The 21,243-nt window shown below is 44.9% G+C and overlaps 3 protein-coding genes across 4 annotated transcripts in view; 2 read left to right on the top strand and 1 right to left on the bottom strand.

Annotated features, from left to right (window-relative positions):
- Window positions 1-1,137: 1,137 nt before the first annotated feature.
- Window positions 1,138-1,884, top strand: LOC108157610 (histone-like protein 18C). Its single transcript, XM_017289739.2, has 2 exons — window positions 1,138-1,419; window positions 1,482-1,884. Exons 1-2 carry the CDS (start codon window positions 1,267-1,269, stop codon window positions 1,836-1,838), a joined length of 510 nt encoding a protein of 169 aa, XP_017145228.1. The 5' UTR covers window positions 1,138-1,266; the 3' UTR covers window positions 1,839-1,884.
- Window positions 1,885-5,502: 3,618 nt separating this feature from the next.
- The window catches only part of LOC108155586 (cadherin-87A), a 30,857-nt gene continuing 15,116 nt past the window's right edge, over window positions 5,503-21,243 (bottom strand). The window contains exons 2-15 of the mRNA XM_017286495.2: window positions 14,025-14,087; window positions 13,621-13,967; window positions 13,410-13,555; window positions 13,013-13,320; window positions 11,861-12,948; window positions 10,443-11,459; window positions 10,335-10,385; window positions 8,605-9,204; window positions 7,941-8,539; window positions 7,097-7,880; window positions 6,761-7,036; window positions 6,321-6,583; window positions 5,926-6,259; window positions 5,503-5,864 (exon numbers count right to left, since the gene is read on the bottom strand). Of these exons, the coding sequence (XP_017141984.1) occupies window positions 5,790-5,864; window positions 5,926-6,259; window positions 6,321-6,583; window positions 6,761-7,036; window positions 7,097-7,880; window positions 7,941-8,539; window positions 8,605-9,204; window positions 10,335-10,385; window positions 10,443-11,459; window positions 11,861-12,948; window positions 13,013-13,320; window positions 13,410-13,555; window positions 13,621-13,967; window positions 14,025-14,079 (5,943 nt within the window). The 5' untranslated portion in view covers window positions 14,080-14,087 and the 3' untranslated portion in view covers window positions 5,503-5,789. The remainder of the gene's footprint in view (window positions 5,865-5,925; window positions 6,260-6,320; window positions 6,584-6,760; window positions 7,037-7,096; window positions 7,881-7,940; window positions 8,540-8,604; window positions 9,205-10,334; window positions 10,386-10,442; window positions 11,460-11,860; window positions 12,949-13,012; window positions 13,321-13,409; window positions 13,556-13,620; window positions 13,968-14,024; window positions 14,088-21,243) is intronic.
- Window positions 9,237-10,101, top strand: LOC108155587. Of its 2 annotated transcripts, none has more exons than XM_017286496.2 (3): window positions 9,237-9,563; window positions 9,629-9,829; window positions 9,892-10,101. In XM_017286496.2, exons 1-3 carry the CDS (start codon window positions 9,331-9,333, stop codon window positions 10,025-10,027), a joined length of 570 nt encoding a protein of 189 aa, XP_017141985.1. In that variant the 5' UTR covers window positions 9,237-9,330; the 3' UTR covers window positions 10,028-10,101. The 2 variants fall into 2 exon arrangements, with proteins under 2 accessions (XP_017141985.1, XP_017141986.1); XM_017286497.2 differs by having other exon boundaries at window positions 9,351-9,513.

The following is a 21,243-nucleotide window of genomic DNA, read 5'->3' as shown; positions in this document are numbered from 1 at the left end:
GTTTAACAACAAAAATTATTATTGCTTTTGTAGAACAACAACCCTCAACTTGCAAACTCTCGAAAGGCAGAAAACTGGATTTCAGATCTGGGATACCAGGCAAACAGAAATCAGCAGAAGGTCAATGGTTTTAAAAACAAAGTGTATTGCATTTTCCCCACGAATTGTTCAACCCCAAAAGTATGCAACAATTTTTCGCATTCGCTAAAGCTGCTTACTGCTGATTTCTGTTCGCCTAGTATCGAATTTCGAAATTCCCTTGTTTTCGCCATTTGACGTCGGATTCAATTCTCATATTTTTATTGGGGCATCCACAAATCTCAGAGACTATTAAGGCTAGAGTAACCAAACCGCACTCCTGTTAGATCTCACTATAAAAAGTATATCTCAAAATTTCGCCCTACTCTCTTCCGCCCACACAAAAGACGAAAATCTGTTGCATCCACAATATTGCAGATTCGAGAAAACTAAAAACGCAGAATCATAGATAACGACCATATCTATCAGATTGCTGAATCTGGATCAGATCAGATAATTTTTATAGCCAAAACCAACAAATCAATTTGCACTGGCTACGCAGCGCCCGACGTCACGCTCAGACTGATTTTCTGTCTCGTTTTTTGTCGTTTCCTTTTCCGTCAAAGAATCTGCACAAGAAATTTTGCTGTAAAAGTTTCAACTGAAAAAAAGGTAAAAGGAGTGACAATTTATGTGCCTCCGAGTAGGACGTGGAACGCAATTTGTATGGCGTACCGATGCGTCCCCTTGATCCCAACTTCCACGACCTGGATGCCGACTCTCGTTTCACTTGAACTTTTATGTCTATTTTTTTCAGAAATGGTTGAACAGTTGAAATTTCCCCAAGCGTTTATGGTTATACGGCAATCGTCGTATGCGTTGAAAACGGTATCCAAAGGCCACACATCTCTGGGCATGGTCGCATCCGATGGCGTCGTCATTGGCACAACAACGCGAAAGACTTCGGAACTAATGGAAGCGCGGCATGGCGCACGTGGCCCCAATGTTAATTTTCATACAAAAAATAGAATTACAAACACACAAGAAACTCAATCGAAGGAGTCTCTCAGGTTTAAGTTGAATGAAATTTGTCCGATCGAAAGCAACTCAGTTTACTTGAAGGTTGTTCTCCGTACGAGCAACATCTGTAGCTACAAATTTACTTTTTTTAATTTCAAATAATTAGTACTAGTATTTTTATTGTCATTTTTCCAAATTTTTGTTGTTTATTCTTTGGTTTTATGAAAAATGTCTAAGATGAGCTCTGTTCACGCATATTTAAATTACCTGCGGGACTGCAAAAGCCGGTTTGGATCCATATACCACGGACAGAGGGCGGTACACGTCGCAGCGCAGCGTTGGCGTGCGATGTCCCCAGGCCACAGAGCTCGGTACCGAGGGGTGAGTTCTTTGCGCATTTAAATCCACTAATGAGTGCAGCAGTTCCCTTTTGCTCCCTACAGCCTGACTATCGACATGCAAGCTCCATAGGACCAATTAAGCAAGGCAATAGCAGCAGCTTGCTCTGCACTGAACAGAATGCCATAGTCAGCACAACAGCTCCTGCAGTAGTGTCGACTGATTCCTCCCTGGACGAAGAGGAATGTTTCTGGACGCGTAAAACCGAGCCCAGCTGTGCTAAGAGTAAGCCCAAGAAGGCGAGTTGTGGAAAGCGCAGACGCAAGAAGTCGGCTTGCAAAAAGCGCAAAAGCAGGAGGTCCAAGAAAAGCTGCTCAAAGCCACCCCGCAAGTCTCGCAAATCCCGCAAATCCAACAAGTCAAAGTGTAAGAAGACTGATGATGATCCTCAAGAAATTTGACTAAAAAGAACCAAATAAAACTACACGTGTTGGTCCTCGAAGTCGAGTTTTATAGACTGGAATATTCGTATTTCCTCGTTATACTCGATACTCAAAATGAGTATTGGGGTATATTAGATTTGTGGTAAAAGTGGATGTGTGTAACGTTCAGAAGGAATCGTTTCCGACCCCATAAAGTATATATATTCTTGATCAGCATCAATAGCCGAGTCGATTGAGCCATGTCTGACTGTCCGTCAGTCCGTCCGTCTCTCTCTAACACACAGGTTTCATGGTCGGTTTTGCCAATTGCAAAATATGAGTTCAAAGATCTCAGAACCCATAAGAGCTAGAGCAACCAAATTTGGTATCCACACTCCTGTGATATCGGACCTTGACTGTTTTGTGTCAAAATTTCGCACCACCCCCTTTCGTCCCCGCAAAGGACGAAAATCTGGGGCATCCACAAATCTCTGAGACTATTAACGCTAGAGTAACCAAATTTAGTATCCGCACTCATGTTAGATCTCACTATTAAACGTTTATCTCAAAATTTCGCCCCATCCCCTTCCGCCCACACAAAGGACGAAAATTTGTTGCATCCACAATTTTGCAGATTCAAGAAAACGCAGAATCATAGATAATGACCATATCTATCCGGTTGCTGAATCTGGATCAGATTTATAGCCAAAAGGAACAAATCAATTTGCAGTGGCTACGCAGCGCCCGACGTCACGCTCAGACAGATTTTCTGTCTCTCTCGCACGCACTCTTTGTCGTGTCGTTTAATATTAGCGGCGTCTGCCGGAGGAGAGCCATACTGACTTATTTATTTATTTATTTATTTATTTATTAAATTAACAAATTATCTGTTAATAATGGTACTTAGTTACTAAAGGCAGAAAAAGATAAGTTAAAAGTTAGCTAAATTTAAATGATTATAAATATTGCATGCAATTAGTTTAAGAGACAGTTCAGGGGATAGGGTTAGACAGAGGGAGTTATAATTATGGCATAAAACCCTAAAAGGTTCATGATCAGCATAATTAGACCTACATATGGGTAGACGGATAGGCCTAAAAGTACGGGTAGGTCTGGATGGAACGGCCAAGTCAATCTGACCCAAGAGAGTTTGGGAGTCAACAGTCCCAAGAAGGAGCTTGTGCACGAACATTACGCCATTGCATATTCTGCGATGGTGCAACGACGGCAGGTCAATAAGATTTAGCCTAGACCGGTAGGGTGGCAAGATTCTACCCGAGTCCCAGTTAAAGTTCCGAAGGGCAAAAATTAAAAATTGCTTTTGCACGGATTCAATAACAGCCTGCTGCTCTTTATACTGTGGGCTCCACACACAAGAACAATACTCCAATATAGGACGTACTAACGAGATGTACAGTTGTTTCGTAACGTACGGGTCGTCAAACTCCTTGGACCAACGCTTGATGAACGCTAAAACACCCTTAGCTTTATTTACAGTTGCAGCTATATGGGTGTTGAAACACATCTTATGATCAAAAAGGACTCCGAGGTCATTTGAACTCGAAATTCGCTCAAGGACATGATTTCCTAGAACATATGAGACAAAATGAGGAGCGCGACGGTAAAATGTCATAAGTTTGCATTTGGAAAGGTTCAGAAAAAGAAGATTAGTTGAACACCACAATAGTAGTTCACTTAGATCAAGTTGAAGGCGTGTGTGCAAATACCAATCAGAGTAAGAAAGACAGATTTTGACATCATCAGCATACATTAGTGTAGTAGAGTATGTTATAACTTGAGGAAGGTCGTTCACAAATAAAATAAACAGAAGCGGGCCCAGATGACTTCCCTGTGGCACACCTGAAGTAACATTAACAGTATTTGACAACACGTTAGAAAACAAAACACGTTGAGTACGGTTAGAGAGATAGGACAAAATCCAATCTAGAAGATTCGTTGGGAACCCTAATAAGGAGAGCTTTTGAATAAGCAGAGCATGGTTCACAGAATCGAATGCCTTGCTGAAGTCCGTAAAAACTACATCCGTCTGCAAACCAATTTGAAAACCACGGTGGATTAGGTTAGAAAACTCAAGAAGGTTAGTCGATGTTGAACGATGTCTGAAAAAACCGTGTTGCGACGGAGATATCAAGCTGCAACAAAGATGTTGCAGTTGCCGGGTGACCAGGAACTCAAGAAGCTTCGGGATGGCGGAAAGCTTTGCGATACCACGATAGTTTTCAATGTTTGATCTTGAACCTTTTTTGTGAAGCGGAATGATGTAGGACTCATTCCAAATTACTGGGAGACAAGACTGTTCCAAGGAGAGGTTGAAGAGAAAGGTCAAGGGCTTGCAAAGGGACTGGGCACAGTGTTTTAAGATGCAACTTGGTACCTTATCTGGACCCGCAGAAAACGATATGTCCATAGATGACAAACCTTCAAGAACAACGCTTTCCTCGAAAAAGGGCAGAAAAATACTGTTAGCTTGAGGTAGCTGGTACGGATACGGAGTGGATGCGTTGTAAATATGAGACGAGTACGTTGTTTGGAAAAAGTTAGCGAATAAATTTGCAATACCAACAGCAGAAGCTTCTGTTTTGTTCTGGTAATGAAGGGACGGAGGAAAAACGTTTGACTTGCGCTTAGAATTAACGAACGAATAGAATTTTTTAGGATCACTACGAAAATTACTACTACATTGTGAAAGGTAATGATTATAACACTGACTATTGACGGCAAGGAACAGAGAGCGAGCGGAGGAGTATAGAGCTAAGGCCAACATATCGGGTATAACTGTAGAGTTGCGGTGTCCGCAGCAACTCACAACGTTCCCCCTCGTTTTGACTATTTACGGGCTGATCAAGGCGCGGCATGTCGTTTTGTGATTGGGGAAACATCATTGTTGGCATCCTTGTCAAGGATAAAGGATACTTTCCGCCCTCATACATACTTACTTTCCTCTACAATTTCTTGTGCGATCAGTGGCCACGCGAGAGAATGTCGCCGATCGTTTGGAGGAATCAAGGACAGTGCCTGTTTAAGATTTAACCACTATTACTCTGCCATTTCTCATCCGATCAGGATCGGAAAAATATTCATCTCAAGATGGGCTTATAATAAAAAAAAAAAAAGTTAAATTATTTAAATTTGTATTTTATTTATATAATAGGTATGTTTATGTAAATGCAAACACAAATGATTTTCTGGCACTGTTCGTGGGGGGACTCGAACAGCGGGGGAAGTAGGTTAAAAATAATTCTTTGCACAATTCTAATTCTCCGAACTTAAATTAATTATGGATGCGATGCTTATGGATATGAGCAAGTTTGGCTAATTACACTATAAACTAAAGAACTAAATGTTAGGCGGCGACACAACTAAACGTAATACGTAACACGGAATTGGAAGAGCAAATAATTTAGTCTTTTTTTGTATAGCTTATGTTATTACAACTTAGATTTGTAGACACACATTGGACATTGGACTGTACGAGTATGAGTAGACACGTGTTAAAACTAATATCGCGGAAGTCATTCGAGTGAAGTGAGCCGTGGGGATGAAGGGTGTACATATTATAACTCTTAAATTCTCATATATTGTTTCATTACGGCTAGACATTCTCAATATATATAATAGTACATATATATTATTGTCATTATTTATGCGGGAGAAATTCCTCTATGGGTTCTTGTAGTTCTAGTTGCTTCTGTTCCTTCTTTTTTTCTTTTTCTTTTTCTTGGTTAGTTTTTTGTTGAGTTCTCTATGTATTCGTTGGCATTTAAGATACAGGCTACGCTCTACATACGATACATGTATATATGCTCTTTATATATAATTATTCTGTGAATGTGTGTGTGTGTGTGTCTAGAATATATGGTTTATACGCAATGGCGAACTCAGGACATACAACACAGATCAGAATCCACTACACAGATAGCTACTACGTAATTTACACATCTGTTTGGCGCTGGTGGCTCCAGTTGAGGCTTAGATCAATTCTGCCACAGCATCGTCGCCATCCCGTATGGGTGCCTGAAATGTGGAACCCGTGAACTCGTAGAGCTGGCAAAAACAGGCAAAGATTAGCAGAAATTCTTTAGAGGGCGAATCCTTTGCTACTCACAGAAGGCGCTCGATTGTTTCGCAGCGTGGCATAGTCCGCAAACTCATGCGGATCCACGCGAGCGAGCAGCAACCCTGCACCACCAACTCCGCCGGCACTGACTGCTCCACCGCTTCGCAGGGAACCACCGCCAGCGCCGCCCGTGAGACGATTCTGGTTGTTGCGCGGCTGGATGGTGGCATAGGTATTGTCCACCGTCTGGCCCACATGGTGGACCTGCTCCAGCGAGCTGCGATGATGATCCAGATGGCCCGGGGCCTCCGAATTGGAGATGTGATCGGGCTCCGAGAAGACCTGCATTGTAAGCTCCTGCTCCTCGTACAGTTTTAGTTTTCTATCGATTTCAAGAAGATTAAGGTAGAAAAAGAGTTCTTTATGGCAGTCATGATACGCACTGCTCTATCCAAAGGGGATTCTCTGTGGTGTTTAGATCCTCGATGATCTGCTTCTTGATCAGCGCCTCCTTGCGGCGCGTCTCCACGGGCACTGACAGGTTCCAGTGCTTCAGGCAGCAGCACAACACAATGAAACTGATGACGCCCACAAAGAGGACAATCACCAGAGCCACAAGTCCTGCAACGGCGAGGTCAAACTCATCCTGGACGATGGCTATGTAAGCGGGCACAACATTCTCTATGGCAAAGCCAGCATAATAATCCTGAAAAAAATAATCGAAGAGTATATTAGATTTGTTGTAAACAAGAAAAGGAATCGTATCCGACCCCATTCCGACCCCCCCTACGATCAGCATCAATAGCCGAGTCGATTGAGCCATTTCTGTCCATTTCAATCAAGTGAATTTACATCAGCAGATTAATTTGATTCATTCACTTACCTTTAGGTAATCATAATTCCTATCGATATCCTTGAGTATCTCATCAACTGGAGCAATCTGCTGGGTTTGGGGATCCACTGCATGGAAGTACAGATCACACCAGTCCATGCGAATGCGTCCCACCGAATCAAGATGGTAGCGTATCTCATCCACAATAATCCTATGTTGTGTGGCGTTCCGCAGTTCTGCGATGATCTCCTCCTGCTCCTGGTAGACCTCTTCGGGAGGCCGGGAGAGGATGACGCGCACTAATTGAGTGCCGTCGAAGACCCAGATCTATAGCGGGAGATTCAAAGATCAAACTATATTTCTTTTTAGAGGAATTCTCGAACTTACAAAAACTTTGGTGCTGACCGAACGCTGTGGCTGTTCCAATTCGCGTGCCAGAATCTCCAGCTCGAAACGATCCTGGTTGTACTCTGCCATGATCGTGTTGGCGGTGATCCTTCCATCCTGCGAAATGGCAAACGGACTAGGGACAATCGAGCCCGTGGACTTGGAGGCCCCGAACTTGAACAAATTCGAGGCTACAATCATGTACTCGATCTTTGCATTCTTCCCCTGATCCGCATCGGTGGCATTCACCTGCGTAATGGCCGCATTCATCTTCGCATTGGCATTGACCCCCGCGTAGTAGATGGGCTTCTCGAACTCGGGCGCATTGTCATTGACATCCAGCACTGTGATGGCCACCTTAGCCACCGTGCTATCCCGATTCAGGGTCTTAATGGAGAACGAGGCACGCTCCTCTTCGGATATATGCAGATCTGCCTTGATGCTGGCCAAAATGTACAGCGTGTATGCATCCGTTTCCTCGCGATCCAGGCTCTTGTTGGTGAAAATGTCGCCCGTGATTTTGTCCACATAAAAGGCCCCATCCTCGTTTCCCAGCAACATGTAGTAGAAGATGTCGCGATTGTGTTTGCTCCTCGATGCCGCCTGAATATGTCCAATCTTCACATCCCGGCCGCTGTTCTCATTGATGGATACTTTGTAGGGATTGGAGGCATCGGGAAACTCGGGACGATTCTCATTGGCATCCACAATGCTCACAGTAAGGAGGCGCAGTGACTCGAACGGTGGGTTGCCTGCATCCCTGGCCACCAAAATGATGTCGTAGCTGAAAATTAAAAATGCAGAATAAGTCGAAGACTCCCCTGGAATGGATTCCTTCACTTACTTTGCTCTGTTCTTGCGATTGAGCTGCTGCCTGGCACGCAACTCGCCCGTGGCCTCGTTGATCTTAAATTCTGTGTTCTCTTGCTGGTTCTGGTTATTCACCTGCAGATGGTAGCTGATCCTCCCGTTCTCCTCCGAATCATTATCCATCGCTTTGACCGTCAGCAGCAGATAGTCCGGCTGCACAATATCGCCGGGAATCTCAATCGTGGCGTTGTACAGCGCGGGAATTACAAACTCCGGACGATGGCGATTCACTTGCATCACTGTAATCACAGCCCTCGTGGTGCTCTCCATCGTCCCGGATCCCTGGGTGTCGCGTGCGGAGATTGACAGATTGTAGACGCCATGCTTTCCGGCCAGACTCTGCGCGGGATAGACAATGCCCGACTGGGCGTCCAGCTTGAAGAGTGCCGCCTCATTGCCCCCCGTAATGATGTAGCGCACATCTCCGTAGAGTCCCTCGTCCAGGTCGATGGCTTCCACTTGCAGCAGGGCTGCTGGTGGCTGATGGGCAGCATTCTCCGCCACCGTGGAGTTGTACATCTCGCGGGTGAATACGGGCGCATTATCATTGACATCCAAGATGTTAATGTGGATCTGTGGATAATAAAACTAAAGAGTTGCAGTTAATGATCGGGGAGCGGGGATGATCCTCTAATCACCGTTGCTGTGGCTGATTTCTGCACTGTAGCTGGAGCCTTATCCTGCGCCACCACCGACAGCGTGAGCTCCTTGATCTGCTCCCGATCGAGAATCGAGGCATTGGCTACCATCACATTCCCCGTGTACGCATCGATGCTGAAGTACTTATCGTTTTCCCCAATCAGCGTATAAGTGACCTCTCCAAAAACCCCCACATCCCCATCCTGGGCCTCCACTTTCCCTGCCACTGTGCCCCGGGGGGAGTTCTCTGTGATGTTGAAGTAGTAATCGGTTTGCGTGAAGTGCGGCTCGTTGTCATTGAGGTTGATAATGTCGACCACAACATCAGCAGTGGATGTCAGGGCAGGCACACCCGTATCGCTGACAGTCACGAGGAATTTCACCTCCTTCACCGCCTCATAATCCAAGCGAGTGATCGAGTAGATGGCTCCACTTGTGTGATTGATGGAAAAATACTCGTTCTCCGTGATGTTGTACTCCCCGATGCTTGAATCCTCATCTGTGGCTTGAAGGATGGTCAGCACAGTGCCCACGGGCTGCTCCTCCACCATTTGGAGCTTGATCAGCGGCTGCTCCGCACTCCAAGGGGCACTGAAGCGCTGTGATTGAATGTAGTAGATTGAAGTTGGATTAGTAAAATTAATCAAAACATAAACAGCATCGTATCACATCACATTTTTTAAGACTAGGACTAGGACTATCCCTCTGGTGATCCGAAACAAAACATGAACAACGAGGACTTGCAGCTGTTTTTCTGGAACACCATTTACATGTTCCATCACGCCTATTTCCTGAACATATATAAGTTATACGGAGATCTGATCGAAGTGAAGGGACTGGTGGATGCCTCCGGGCAGGAGATATGGATCCGTAACGCCTTTACTTTGCTCACGACAATCCTGCTCGTGGTACGATTCATTATGACCTTCGCCGGACTCACGGCCAGTGTAGTGGCCATGTCAGTGTACACAGGATTGAATCCCCAATCCCAATTACTCAATCATCATTTTTGTGTGCTTTCAGCTATCCCATCCTGACAAATTCCATGCCAGAGATGCTCATTCCCACCATCATTGTCCAGGGCATCAACGATGTGGTCCTCAACTGTTACGAGCTCCTTCTGGGCTATGGCGTTCTGAGCTACCTCTTTCCCCGGGGCACGGCCGCGTTTGCTGTTCTCCTTGCCAAAATGGTGATTAAAATCACCTGGGCCGTCTCCAATTTGTAGGTTATCTTTCCCTCTGGAAACTATTGATAGCTCAACCTCTGCTCCCTTTCCCTTGCAGGAACTACTTTGCGAGTCACCATAACCGTTTGTTCCACCTCAGCAAGCTGGACATCGGGGACGCTCAGAGTTTTAGACCCAGCCATAACTCTTTGCATGAATACGAGATCAATAACCAGAACTACCTTCCAAATTAGTTTCCATAGTTGCATATTTTATGGGACTCGATATTTTCTCATAGATTAAACATAAGCAGTAAACGGTAGTCCTCCCTTTATCTCTCTCTCTCTCTGATCTGATGGTCCTACTTTTAAATATGTGAGTAACAGAATCAGGGTCTTGGCAGAAACATTCACCGATTCATCAATGAATCGTAAAGTTTCATCCAGTCGTAAAGTTGTTGTCGTGGTAAATATTTGACATACACTTATGCCATCCCCCTCGCGAGCTACCATCCTGTCGCGATGGTTAAAAATGATTATTATTACAGAATCTTGTACTAACCGGTGGAATCTTGTTGACATCTATTATCTGGATGATGAGCAGACCGCGACCCTACAAAAGGAAGAGTTAGTGGTTAGAAACTCGCAGATAGAGTCCTAGTCCTCCTACCTGCTGTACATTCGGTGCCGTGCTATCCGTAACCAAGACATTAATCCGCATCACCGCAAACAGACTCCGATCCAGCTGCTTTTTTACCAACACCCTACCATTGCGCGCAATGTCAAAGTACTCCTTGAACCGTTCGTTGTGTGGCAGCTCCTTGCCCTCCCTGTCGATGGCCGTGATGTCGTCGGTTGCCGCAAACTCCAGCGCATTATGGCTGGCCACATCCGGATCGAGAGCAATCAGCGTGTACACCAGATGTCCGGGTGGGGCATCCGCACGCACCTCTGCGTGCTGTGTGGCAGGGACAAAGTATGGATCCTTGTCGTTGCTATTCTGCACATTGATCGTCAGGGTGGCGGTGCCCGTGAGGCTGGGCGTTCCCTGATCGGAGGCCTGCACCTGCAGCGCGTAAGTATTCCTCCGATCGTAGTCGAGTTTGTGGGACACAAAAATCTCCCCCGTGCGCTCATCGATGCCAAAGTCATCAAAGCTACCCTGCTGGATGCGGTACCGCAGCTCCGCATTCTTTCCCGTATCCAAATCGGAGGCCGTTACCCGCTCCACGCTCGTCCCAATCTCCGAGTTCTCCTCCACGACGGCACTGTAGCTCTGCTGATCGAACGCGGGCGCATGGTTGTTTACATCCCGCACGGTGATGTTTACGCCGCAGTTGGCGCTAAAGAGACCATCATTCGCCTCCACCACGAAGATCAGTTGGTCGCTCTTCAAGTTCGTCACATCCAGCGTGGCATTCGGACGAATGCTGATCTGTCCCGTTTCCTTGTCGATGTCAAAGATCCCCTCCACCTGCTCTGTGCCACGGATCCTGTAGCTAATGCTCGACATGGTGTCGGCATCGCGTGCTTTAACGATGAGTGGGGAATCAAAGACGAGGGCTCCCTCATCCACGCTGGCTCTGTAGAGCGGACTCTCGCATACGGGAGGGGAGTCATTGGCGTCCGTCACGGAGATGCGCAGGGAGACCCTATCTGTTTGTCCTTTTCCATTATCATCAGTTGCCTGAAAAGGTGTTAGACAGGTATGAAAATCTACTTTGAATCAAAAGGGACAGAGTTCACCCCTCTGAATAAAGTTCAATCAAGTGATTTCAGTATCATATAAATACATTTACAATCCCAAAGAAGGGAGTAGCTACCCTAAGCTACTTTAAGCTACCCTACAAGTAGGGCTCGCATAGTCTATGCTTCTATGCTTCTATGCTTCTATCGGTGTTTCTTTTTGTGTTTCTTGAGGTTTAATCTTTAACGTTTCTTAAAGCCACATCTTTTGCTACTTTTAGCGCATGACATGTCCATTGTTAGAGTGGATTTTAGGAGACACACACACACGCACCAAATCCGCTACTCTAACCCCCAAACAAGGGGCACACGAATCCTCCGACAGAGCCAGTCACCACTCACCTTGTATGACAAGAAGTACGTGGTATCCGTTTCGTAGTCCAGACACGTCCTCTCGACTGCCGTGTCGTCATTAGCACTCGCTCGAGAGGGGGCTGGAGCTGGAGCTGGAGCTCTAGCTGTAGCTCTATCTGTAGCTCTATCTGTAGCTGTGGCAGGTGGCGACTGAGTGATCAGCGTGTATTGAACGGGGGGCTCTGTGCTAATCTCTCGCGTGTCCGCTTTGTGGTCGACCGCCTCCTCCATTGATAGCATTTCAAGGCTACCGCCCTCCTCCTCCTCGTCGGACAAGTCACGTCTCCTCCTCCTCGATTGCCGCCTGTTGCTCGTCGTGGCATCGTGGCAGTTGGCGAGGCTAATGACGCCCGTCTGCTCGTTGACGTTGAAGAGCTCTGCTCCCGTGCCGGACAGACTATAGCGGATCCCAGAGTCGCCATAGCTCCCGGAATCCACATCCCTGGCGGTGATGGTGGCGATGTACTGTCCTGGGAGTGCTGCCTCCGATACAGAAGCCGAATAGCTCTCCTGCTCGAAAACGGGCTTGTTGTCATTGGCATCCAGGACACTCACAGTGATGGTGGCAGTCGAGGAGAGCTTCGGACTGGTGTCCGTCTCCTCTGCAATCACGAGGACAATAAACTTGCGCTGGTTGGGATTCTCATAGTCCAGAGAGCCATTCGCCACGCGGATGTTTACCTGGGAGTAGCCTGTGACGAGCTTCGGCTCTACATCGAACACCCCCGAGACATCCTCCAGTCGTAGGGCGAATTTCGAGTTGACTCCCACATCCGCATCGCTCACACTTATATCCAGAGCCAGGGGTGTCCCTGGGGAGGTATTCTCCTCCAGGGAGACGGCATACTCCTTCCGATTGAACATCGGCGGAGAGTCGTTCACATCACGTATTGTCACCGTGGCCTTGGCCGTGGCACTCGTCAGGGCATCGTCAGAGGGCACTCCATTGACCAGCTCCCGGGCGCGAATCTGCAGCGAGATAATACCTGTGGATCCCTCGAGTGTCTCTCTGTCCAGTGGCTTGGCAGTGCGCAGCTCTCCGGAGTGGGAGTCCAGTAGGAAGTAGTCGCTGGGATCTGTTTCGGAGAGAGAAATGGATTAATATCCAGATACTCCTCTCCATTCAGGGACTCCTCTCACTTGTCAGCAAATCGTAGACAATCTTCCGCGGCTCTCCAGTGTCACCATCTCTGGCGTGAACCGTCAGCACCAACGTATTGATGGGACTATCCTCATCAATTACTGTCGACAGCGATCCCTGGAACACTGGCGGCCTGTCCTGCACATCCTTAACTCTCGCCTCGAATGTCGTTTGGGTTTTGTGCAGTCCATCGCTGGCCTCGATCTGGAAATGGTAGATCATCCTTTGGTTGTAGTTTAGCGTCTCATTCAGCACCACAGCGGCAGTGAGGACAGTGGCCTCTCGCTTGAGCAATTGCAAACGGAATCTGGAAGATGGGATAACAGATGGCACATTAGTGATTAGAGATATACATATATTTGGTACGGGTATGTACCCTGCAAGGGAAATACTTACTTGCTGCATGCTTCGGGACTCTGCTCTTGCGGCAGGCACTTGAGATCTAAGCTGTCCCCAACTATATCCCGATCTTTTACCAGAATCTTATCAAAGATGGTTGTCCCTACGGCTGCATCTTCATTCACATCTGTCTCATAGGGAGTCTACAAAAAACGAACAAATGATTACCAGAGTTTCTCGATCATTATCGAGCGATCGATCGCTATACCTTTTGAAACTCTGGCGGATTATCGTTCTCATCCAAAATGATGAATGTTATCGGCTGCTGGACCACATTATCCTTCTCGGAGTCCCCCTCGGGATCTACGCGATCCCTGATCGAAACGAGAAACGTCAAGCTGTCCTTCTCCTCGCGATCTAATGGCTTCACGAGCGTAATGTTCCCCGAAACGGGATCCACACTGAAATGATCAGAGCCAATGGCTCCAAAGGTCACGCCACTGCCCTCCGGGTCGTAGCCTTCGAGTCGAAAGACATCTGTGCCCAGAGGCACATTCTCGTACAGGACAATATTGTTTAGGGTTTGAGTAAACACTGGAGGGAGATTGGTTTCCCCTGAAATGAAAGAACGATGTAGGGACTCCTTTCGGTTCCATTTCGGGAATAACTTACCCCTTGCTAGCCTTTGGGTCAGGCATAGCATCAACAGCCATAGGAAATACTTCATTTTGAGGCCTGCAAACAACAAAAACAAACAACAAAATCAAGTTAAATTGTTTTTTTAATTAAAGAAAACAAAATATAATCAACAAATTTTCTATGGAACAAAAAAACGTTGGAGAAAGATAACTTTTGAATACCCTTTACATAGATAAGCGAACACTTAAGATCCGACAGATTAAGATTATTTAGGGGATTCTGAAGGTCATTCAGCACCTCTCTCTGTTCCAGTCAACACTTGAATATGATTGACCTTTATTGGAAAAAAACAGTCGATGTAAAGAGGAATAGCAATTCCCGCAATCTTCTACTTAGAAAATCTTTGATTATTTTATTACTTAGTATTACTTGGGGTTTTCCCAAATTATCTATTGATTGTTTTGGGTGTTACGGTAGGGCAACATATGGTTTAAGAGGTATTGAAGAGATACCTCCCTGCACCCGATAACTGATGCCCAGCTTAAAATCTCTTGGATAGTCTCTAAACCTCTTTCGAGGGTATATCTGTTCCCCGTTAAGCTTTTATTGCAGGGTATATAATCGTATCATTTACTAATTTTTTGTTAGGATTTGTTGTTTGTGTGGCCTTAAAAAAACAACAGCAATAAAGGCAAAAATAAATTAAATTAAATTTCGTGCTGAGAATTCAATTAGCTGACAATGCACTCTCTGTCTATCTTTCTCTCTCTCTCTAGAGAGAAAAAAGGAGAGCGCGACAGCGATGATGATGGGGAACAGAGGGAGTAGCAGAGAGAGAGAGAGAGGGAGAGCTAGAGATGCTGGGTGATGATGATGGCCTTAACAATATAACGATGTTGATGACAAGCAGCAACATGCAGGGTGGCGGAGCCAACAACCAAGCGAACAAGCAACATTGTGGCAAATTGTGCACTTTAACTGCGGGTTGGTATCGCTACGGGTGGGGTTCGGGTTCGGGTTAGCCAGGGAAGGAATCGCTTGAAGGCGCCAACATTCCTGATGCGTCCGGCACGCACGGCAGAGTCCGGTCCACAGCCATGCGGGTGGACCAGAGGCAGGGGCAGAGGCAGAGGCAGAGAGGAACACACGTATATCTGGCCACCAGCAGACCGCACACACACACACACACACACACACACAAAAGGCAACAGCAGCAACAGGAGGTGGAGCTGGACCAGGACCTGGACCTGGGACCCATAGCCATAGCCAGAGCCAGAGCCAGAGCCAATTAGTTATGCATAAAAGCCCGACTAAATATTTTCAGTTTGGGCCATGTTTTGTGTGTGTTTATTTGCAGACAACACACAACACACTCTACCCTACAGAAACCTCCACAAAATGGTTTACCCAGAGAGAGTATATATACACTCGGCTCTTTATACAAAAAGGATATATACACAACGATATCTGTGGAGAGAATGTGTGTGTGGGTGCTTTGGTGTCCATAAATTCAACCTACGAGGAGAGTGAGCATCATTTACCCAGTCGTTTGGACCATAAACTGAACATTTTAGGATTAGGCGACGACCCGCCTCGTTCGTTCTTTAAGTTAATGCTGGAACCACTGACCCTTTAACCTTAACCCTGCCCCTACATACCCCTCTCAAGCTCCATTTGAAAGTTTTTGCGGTTGGGAGCTCGAGATACAGATACTCCTCTTCTAATGGCAAATAAACTCTCGGGTTCGACACAAATTTCAACTATTTTTTTTATCAACTTTTGGGTTCAGTTTTTTGGGCGAAAGTTTCTATGGTGCTCGTCTTTGAGGGAGAGGACTCTTGAAAACAAGTTAGCGGAAACTGATGGATAATGATTTAATAATGCAATCATCTGGATTGGGCTCCAAAAAGTCACCTCAAAGTTACCAAAACTAAGTGCAGAAGGATCCAATAGAGATAATTTGCACTTTATTTATTCCATTCTTCATGTTTGTCCTTTGTGTTTTGTCCTTTGTTATCTTTTCCACAACATATCATACGAACCTTTTTTATGCTTTTCCTCAGACTATTCCCAATCTCGCATAGGCATCTCTTCATCCTTCAAAGATCCCTTCATCATTCTATTCCCACCTGTGCAGCCTGATGGACCCTTTGCTACTCTCTCTCTCTCCCTCTCTCAGGGAAATGATCGATATATGAATTCAATTCCATATTCAACTAGTTTTCCCTATGGGTACTGCTCGCTCTATTAATCCTGTGTTGCTGCTTCTGTGGATGTATCGCTTTGTCCTTTTGCTGATTAGAACTACAATTCTCTATGTGTGTGTGTGTGTGTGAATTTATGGTTCATTCTAAATCATATTACGTTGCACGTTACGTTGTGTGTGGTATGTGTGGCACCACCATTGTGCGATAATCTAGGGGGATTACAAAGGACAGTCCAGGAGAGTCCCCGAAACAGGACACACACGACACCCAAAAGGGAGTCTTTCATAGTCTTCTTCCTGCCTGTGGAAGCCCCAACTAATGCCCTTAAAAAATATTTTCCCAAAACTTTTACCCTCTGTGAATTTTCGTACGGTGGAAATTTTGACAAGAATTTCCATCCTATTCATTCTTGTGTTTAAAATACAATCAAATATGGTAATTTTCTGTTGTGGCAGTTAAATATGCATTTAAATATCCTGCCACAATATTCGCATTTTCAGGCATTTCTTCGAGTGAAAGTGTATACATTTCTCCATGCAACAGATGTTGCTGGCTCTGCCTTCGTTCTCTCTTTCAATTATTCTCTAAATTACACTGTGCGACAAAATGGTTTCAATTTTAAAGGTACTTTTCACTAGACAAATATTAGATTGTAGGCCTGGTACATGGATTTTGCAATATAAACCCCCAAATCTTTTTAAAAATTCAAAAAAACCGTGATTTTAATAATTGTTACTCGGCAGAATCTGCAGCGTGTCCTTAAAATACGATACACAATAAACCTACAAATATATCGAGCCAAAGTGTAAGTTTTCTACCATTTTAAGTGTTTATATGTTTGTTTTCAAGTACAAATTGACTGTCGCTCAGTGTAATAACACTGTGTTTATGGTTCAAGGAATATAGCAATTAATCAATTTTCGACCCCAGAGAACTCCTAAAAATAAAACCAGGACTAAATAAAGCTTAACGAAGCGCATAAAGAGGAAACTTCTTTCGTTGGTTAATATTTAATAGGGGATTTAACAGAGAGAGAGAGAGAGAGAGAGAGAGAGAGAGCTCCTACAATATTTAAATGTTTGCAATGAACCATGAGATAATTTGAAATTAAAGAGGGAAAAGCTAGAGAGAAGAGTGCATAAAATATGTATTTTGTGACTCATTTTGAAGCTTGAATTTATTGTAAATTCGTTATTTGATGGATCTAAATCTCTAAAATACTAATATCTGTATGATTTCTATGTAATCTTTTCGGGGGGATGCATTTTTCCATGAACTAAAGTTGTGTTCTTAATCCCATATTATAGAAGATATTCGTGGAGCATTTACCCTACATTAAATATTTCCAATGACTTTCCCAGATTTCCCAGAATTCAACCGCAAATATCATCCTTCCTTGCAGTAGCCACATCCTAAGACACCAAAATCTTCCTTAACCTTTCCCCAACACATCCGTAATCTGTCTTTCAAATATTCACCCTATATATCTCTAAAAAATCTCCTAAGAATTAACTTTAAACTCCATCCAACATTCACGGAAATGACTTCCTGAATCATTCATTTGCCTTAAACTCTTTGGGAATTCTCTGTCGACTTCATTGTGCGCCTCTGAGGACGAGCTAAAGTCAGAGCCAAAGAGCTTTGCTTTTCACCCGATTTCCCCATCAATTTCGCAGTTTTCTGGGGCTCCCACGGCCGCTAATAGCCCGGCACTCATTTTTTTTCGAGGGCACCCGGGAAATCTCTCATGCTCTTGTGGGGCCCGTCGCTGTGTCAATATTATATCACATCCATTAACGTTCGAAAGCAGCACAAGAATATATGTATGTGTACATATATCTGCAGATACACCCGATACGAGGCTCGTGTTCATAACATAACCAATATCAATCATACAGTAAATTTATATTGCATTTGCATACATTTCCCCACATTTTCCTTTCATGTTTGTCAAAGCCCAAAGCCAGAGCCTCTTCCTTTCACCTGTTGATGACCCACAAGCCTTTACCCAGGAGTTTCAGCCCAGGGGGAAAATACCTTTTCCCTTTCCCCTTTGACTTTGAAAAACAGCTTCTCTCCCTGGCGAAATCCTTCGAGGCTTTGAAGCAGATTGCCTTCTCCCTAAGGGTCGTCCACGACGTCAAACATAATAAATCATATTTATTCAAATATATATATATGTATATCCGAGCATTTGCCACAATCCAGTGACTACGAGTACGACGAAGAGTGTGTCCCCGAACCTCCGCCCCCTGCTTCTTCTCGGAGGAGCAACAATAATTGAATTAGGTGCGCTCCAAGGACTTTCCTTGGATTTCCACAGAATTTTGGATTGGATTTTTGCGGGGCAGGGGGGGCCACGACGACTAATGCGCAAAACTTGTTTGTTGTCTCGCGACTGTTTGCAAGCTTTTCCCCGTCGTCGCTAATCCTGCCACAGGGACTCTGACTGACACTTGACTTAACTCCAACCAACGAATCCCTAAGTTTTGAGGACAACTCAAGTACTTTGCCGGGATTGCCAGAATTCGCCAGGGTGGTTCGAGTTTTGCGTAAAGTTTTTTCTTCTTTTTGCAAAGAAATAGAAAATATGTTTGCAATTATATGCATCCATAAACACAAAGAAATCGATCATAAATCATTAAACTGTGTGAATTTTAATTTTAATCAATTTTACGTACACCCAGACAGGGACACGCAATGAAAGAGGTGGAAAGAGTGGTAGCAGAATCGATGGCAGGACAGATGATTGAAGCCTATAGAATACCCTCAATATATGGATGTTATCCATCAATCACACATCATTAGGAAACCCATTATACCTGGTATTTACACTGCCCAGAATCAGATGTGCTTCGACAAAAACGTTGGACTGGTTTTCTATGCATATATTGAGGGTATTCTTCAGGTTCCAGTGTATCTTCTGTCTCCTGTCATCTAATCGATGTTATCCCTGCGTACCCTCTTCATGGTATTATCCTTCTCCCACTTTTTGCACTGCTCTCATCGGTGTTTCTGCACCTCCCATTCTACCTGCTTTCATCGCTTGCTGCCACCATCTGTCGTTTCTCTCTTATTTCTCTGTCCGGTCGTCGTGTCTCTGGTGACATAATAAAAATGTCAAACTCCTTATGCTCTCCATCTATCTGTTCATCTGTCTGGCTGTCTTTCGGTCGCTTGTTATACATTTTATTCATCAAAATGCGTTTTTTTTTTATGATTTCTGTCCTTTTTCTGCCACTCTTATGGGACTTTAGCCTAGCCTAGCCTCTGTTTCTCTCTCCTTTGCCCTTTTTCTCTCGCTCTCTATTCCAGGGAGGCAACATTTGTTATGGCTCTGATGATGATGATATCCTCCCCCTCCCAAAAAAGTGTGGAGCTCACAAAGTGCTCCACTTAAGTATACTATGTAAATCACCTGTGCGAGTGCCCCTGCCACCTGCCACCCGACACACCCCCACCATTTCCCTGAGATGTCAGTGGCGTCATTTTCTTTATTTCTTGCAGTTTGTTTGCCCCAAAGCGTCGCCATGGGGCATGTGGCACGAGCGCAGAAAAATAAACCTTTTGCTTGGGATTCTATTTAAACGGAATTATCTTGAGTCTTGGCCTTATCTGCCCCACCTTTTGCCCTGTGGCTCCTTCTGGCCCCTTAACCGCCATCAGCTGCTTCTTGGCGCTCTTGGCGGTTCCTTCTCCGTTGGAGGCGCCTCCTTGGAGCAAGAGATTCCTGCCTCGAACAACATTTTTCGTTCGTTTCGCATTTAAATTGCTCTTTTTTTATTTGCGCCCTCTGTCCCCATTTTCCACAATTTCGATGGCGGGGAGAGGGGGAGGATGCCTCCTCCAAATCTTAATTTATTCATAAGCCCCGATGGCGCCTTCTTTGGGGCATGCCACGTTCTACTTCTTGAGTGGAGCAACATCATTACTATTACTCATGCAGCGCACACACACACACACACACACACAGAAACCGAACACTCGCCTACACATGCCACATGACGTGCGTGTGGCAACGTAACTCAACGAGCGCCAGCCTCTCAACCTCCCCCCTTTCTGACTCTCTCTCTCTCTCTCTCTCTCTCTCTCTCTGTTTATTTAGGCCACATCACAGCAGTCCCCACCGCCTACCCCCTCTCCACACCACTAGAATTTCCTAAAAGCCAACGTTTCCTTTTTTCTTATGGTTTCTTTTTTTTACAAGCAATTTTCACGTTCACCTGACTTTTCCACCCCTACCCCTACCCCCTACCCCACGCCCAGCCATCGCTCATCGCTACTTCATGGGTTTCACAGATTTTCGCTGTATAATTATGAGCCTAGCCACGTGCCCCTGTGCCCCCCCCCCCTCTCCACCCACAATAGCAGTCTCTCACATACTACAGTGCGTGACAAAATTATATGGTCCAACCACAATCCGCAAACAACTTATTGTCGCTAGTTAGGATTTTGCTTCCAAAAAAAATGAAAAAATTTAGTTCAATCTTTTACCAAAATCTTTTCTTGGTCTAAGCTTTAATTTCGGAGACAAATTTCATTGTATTTTAGTTGATAAATAATCATAATAATCTATTGTGTTCAAACATGAACATATTATCGTCAATACAATGCCACTTTCGGCCCCTTGCAGAATGTTTAAACATAAATAGATTATTGTACACATTCACTCATGTAACAACACCGATCTCTAAAGAAATCACATAAAGTAGACAAGTTATGAATGCACGGGTGTAAACAGAGATCTGTAACCCATTAATACGACAACAAAACACAAATGGAGAAAACACTTAACAAATGCGGTCCTAAAATAAAACTAATGTAAGCATGTACTCAATAGACACCCTCAGTAAAGTGTATCCTCTGCGTAGGTCTAACGATAATTATAGACTACCAAAGTGTACCTCCTACCTCATTGTCAAATCACATATAATGCTCTGATTTTAAGAATAAAATTTAGTTTGAATTTACAACTCAACTCGCAAATGTCTAGACTTTTCTTTTAAGGTCTTAACAATTGTCATTCATGGTTACATCGCGTTACA

The sequence above is a fragment of the Drosophila miranda genome, chromosome 2 (assembly GCF_003369915.1).
Source record: "Drosophila miranda strain MSH22 chromosome 2, D.miranda_PacBio2.1, whole genome shotgun sequence".
In the NCBI taxonomy this organism is placed as follows: Eukaryota; Metazoa; Arthropoda; class Insecta; order Diptera; family Drosophilidae; genus Drosophila; species Drosophila miranda.
The sequence above is the reverse complement of the archived record's forward strand: the minus strand, read 5'-3'. Positions and strand labels throughout refer to the sequence as shown.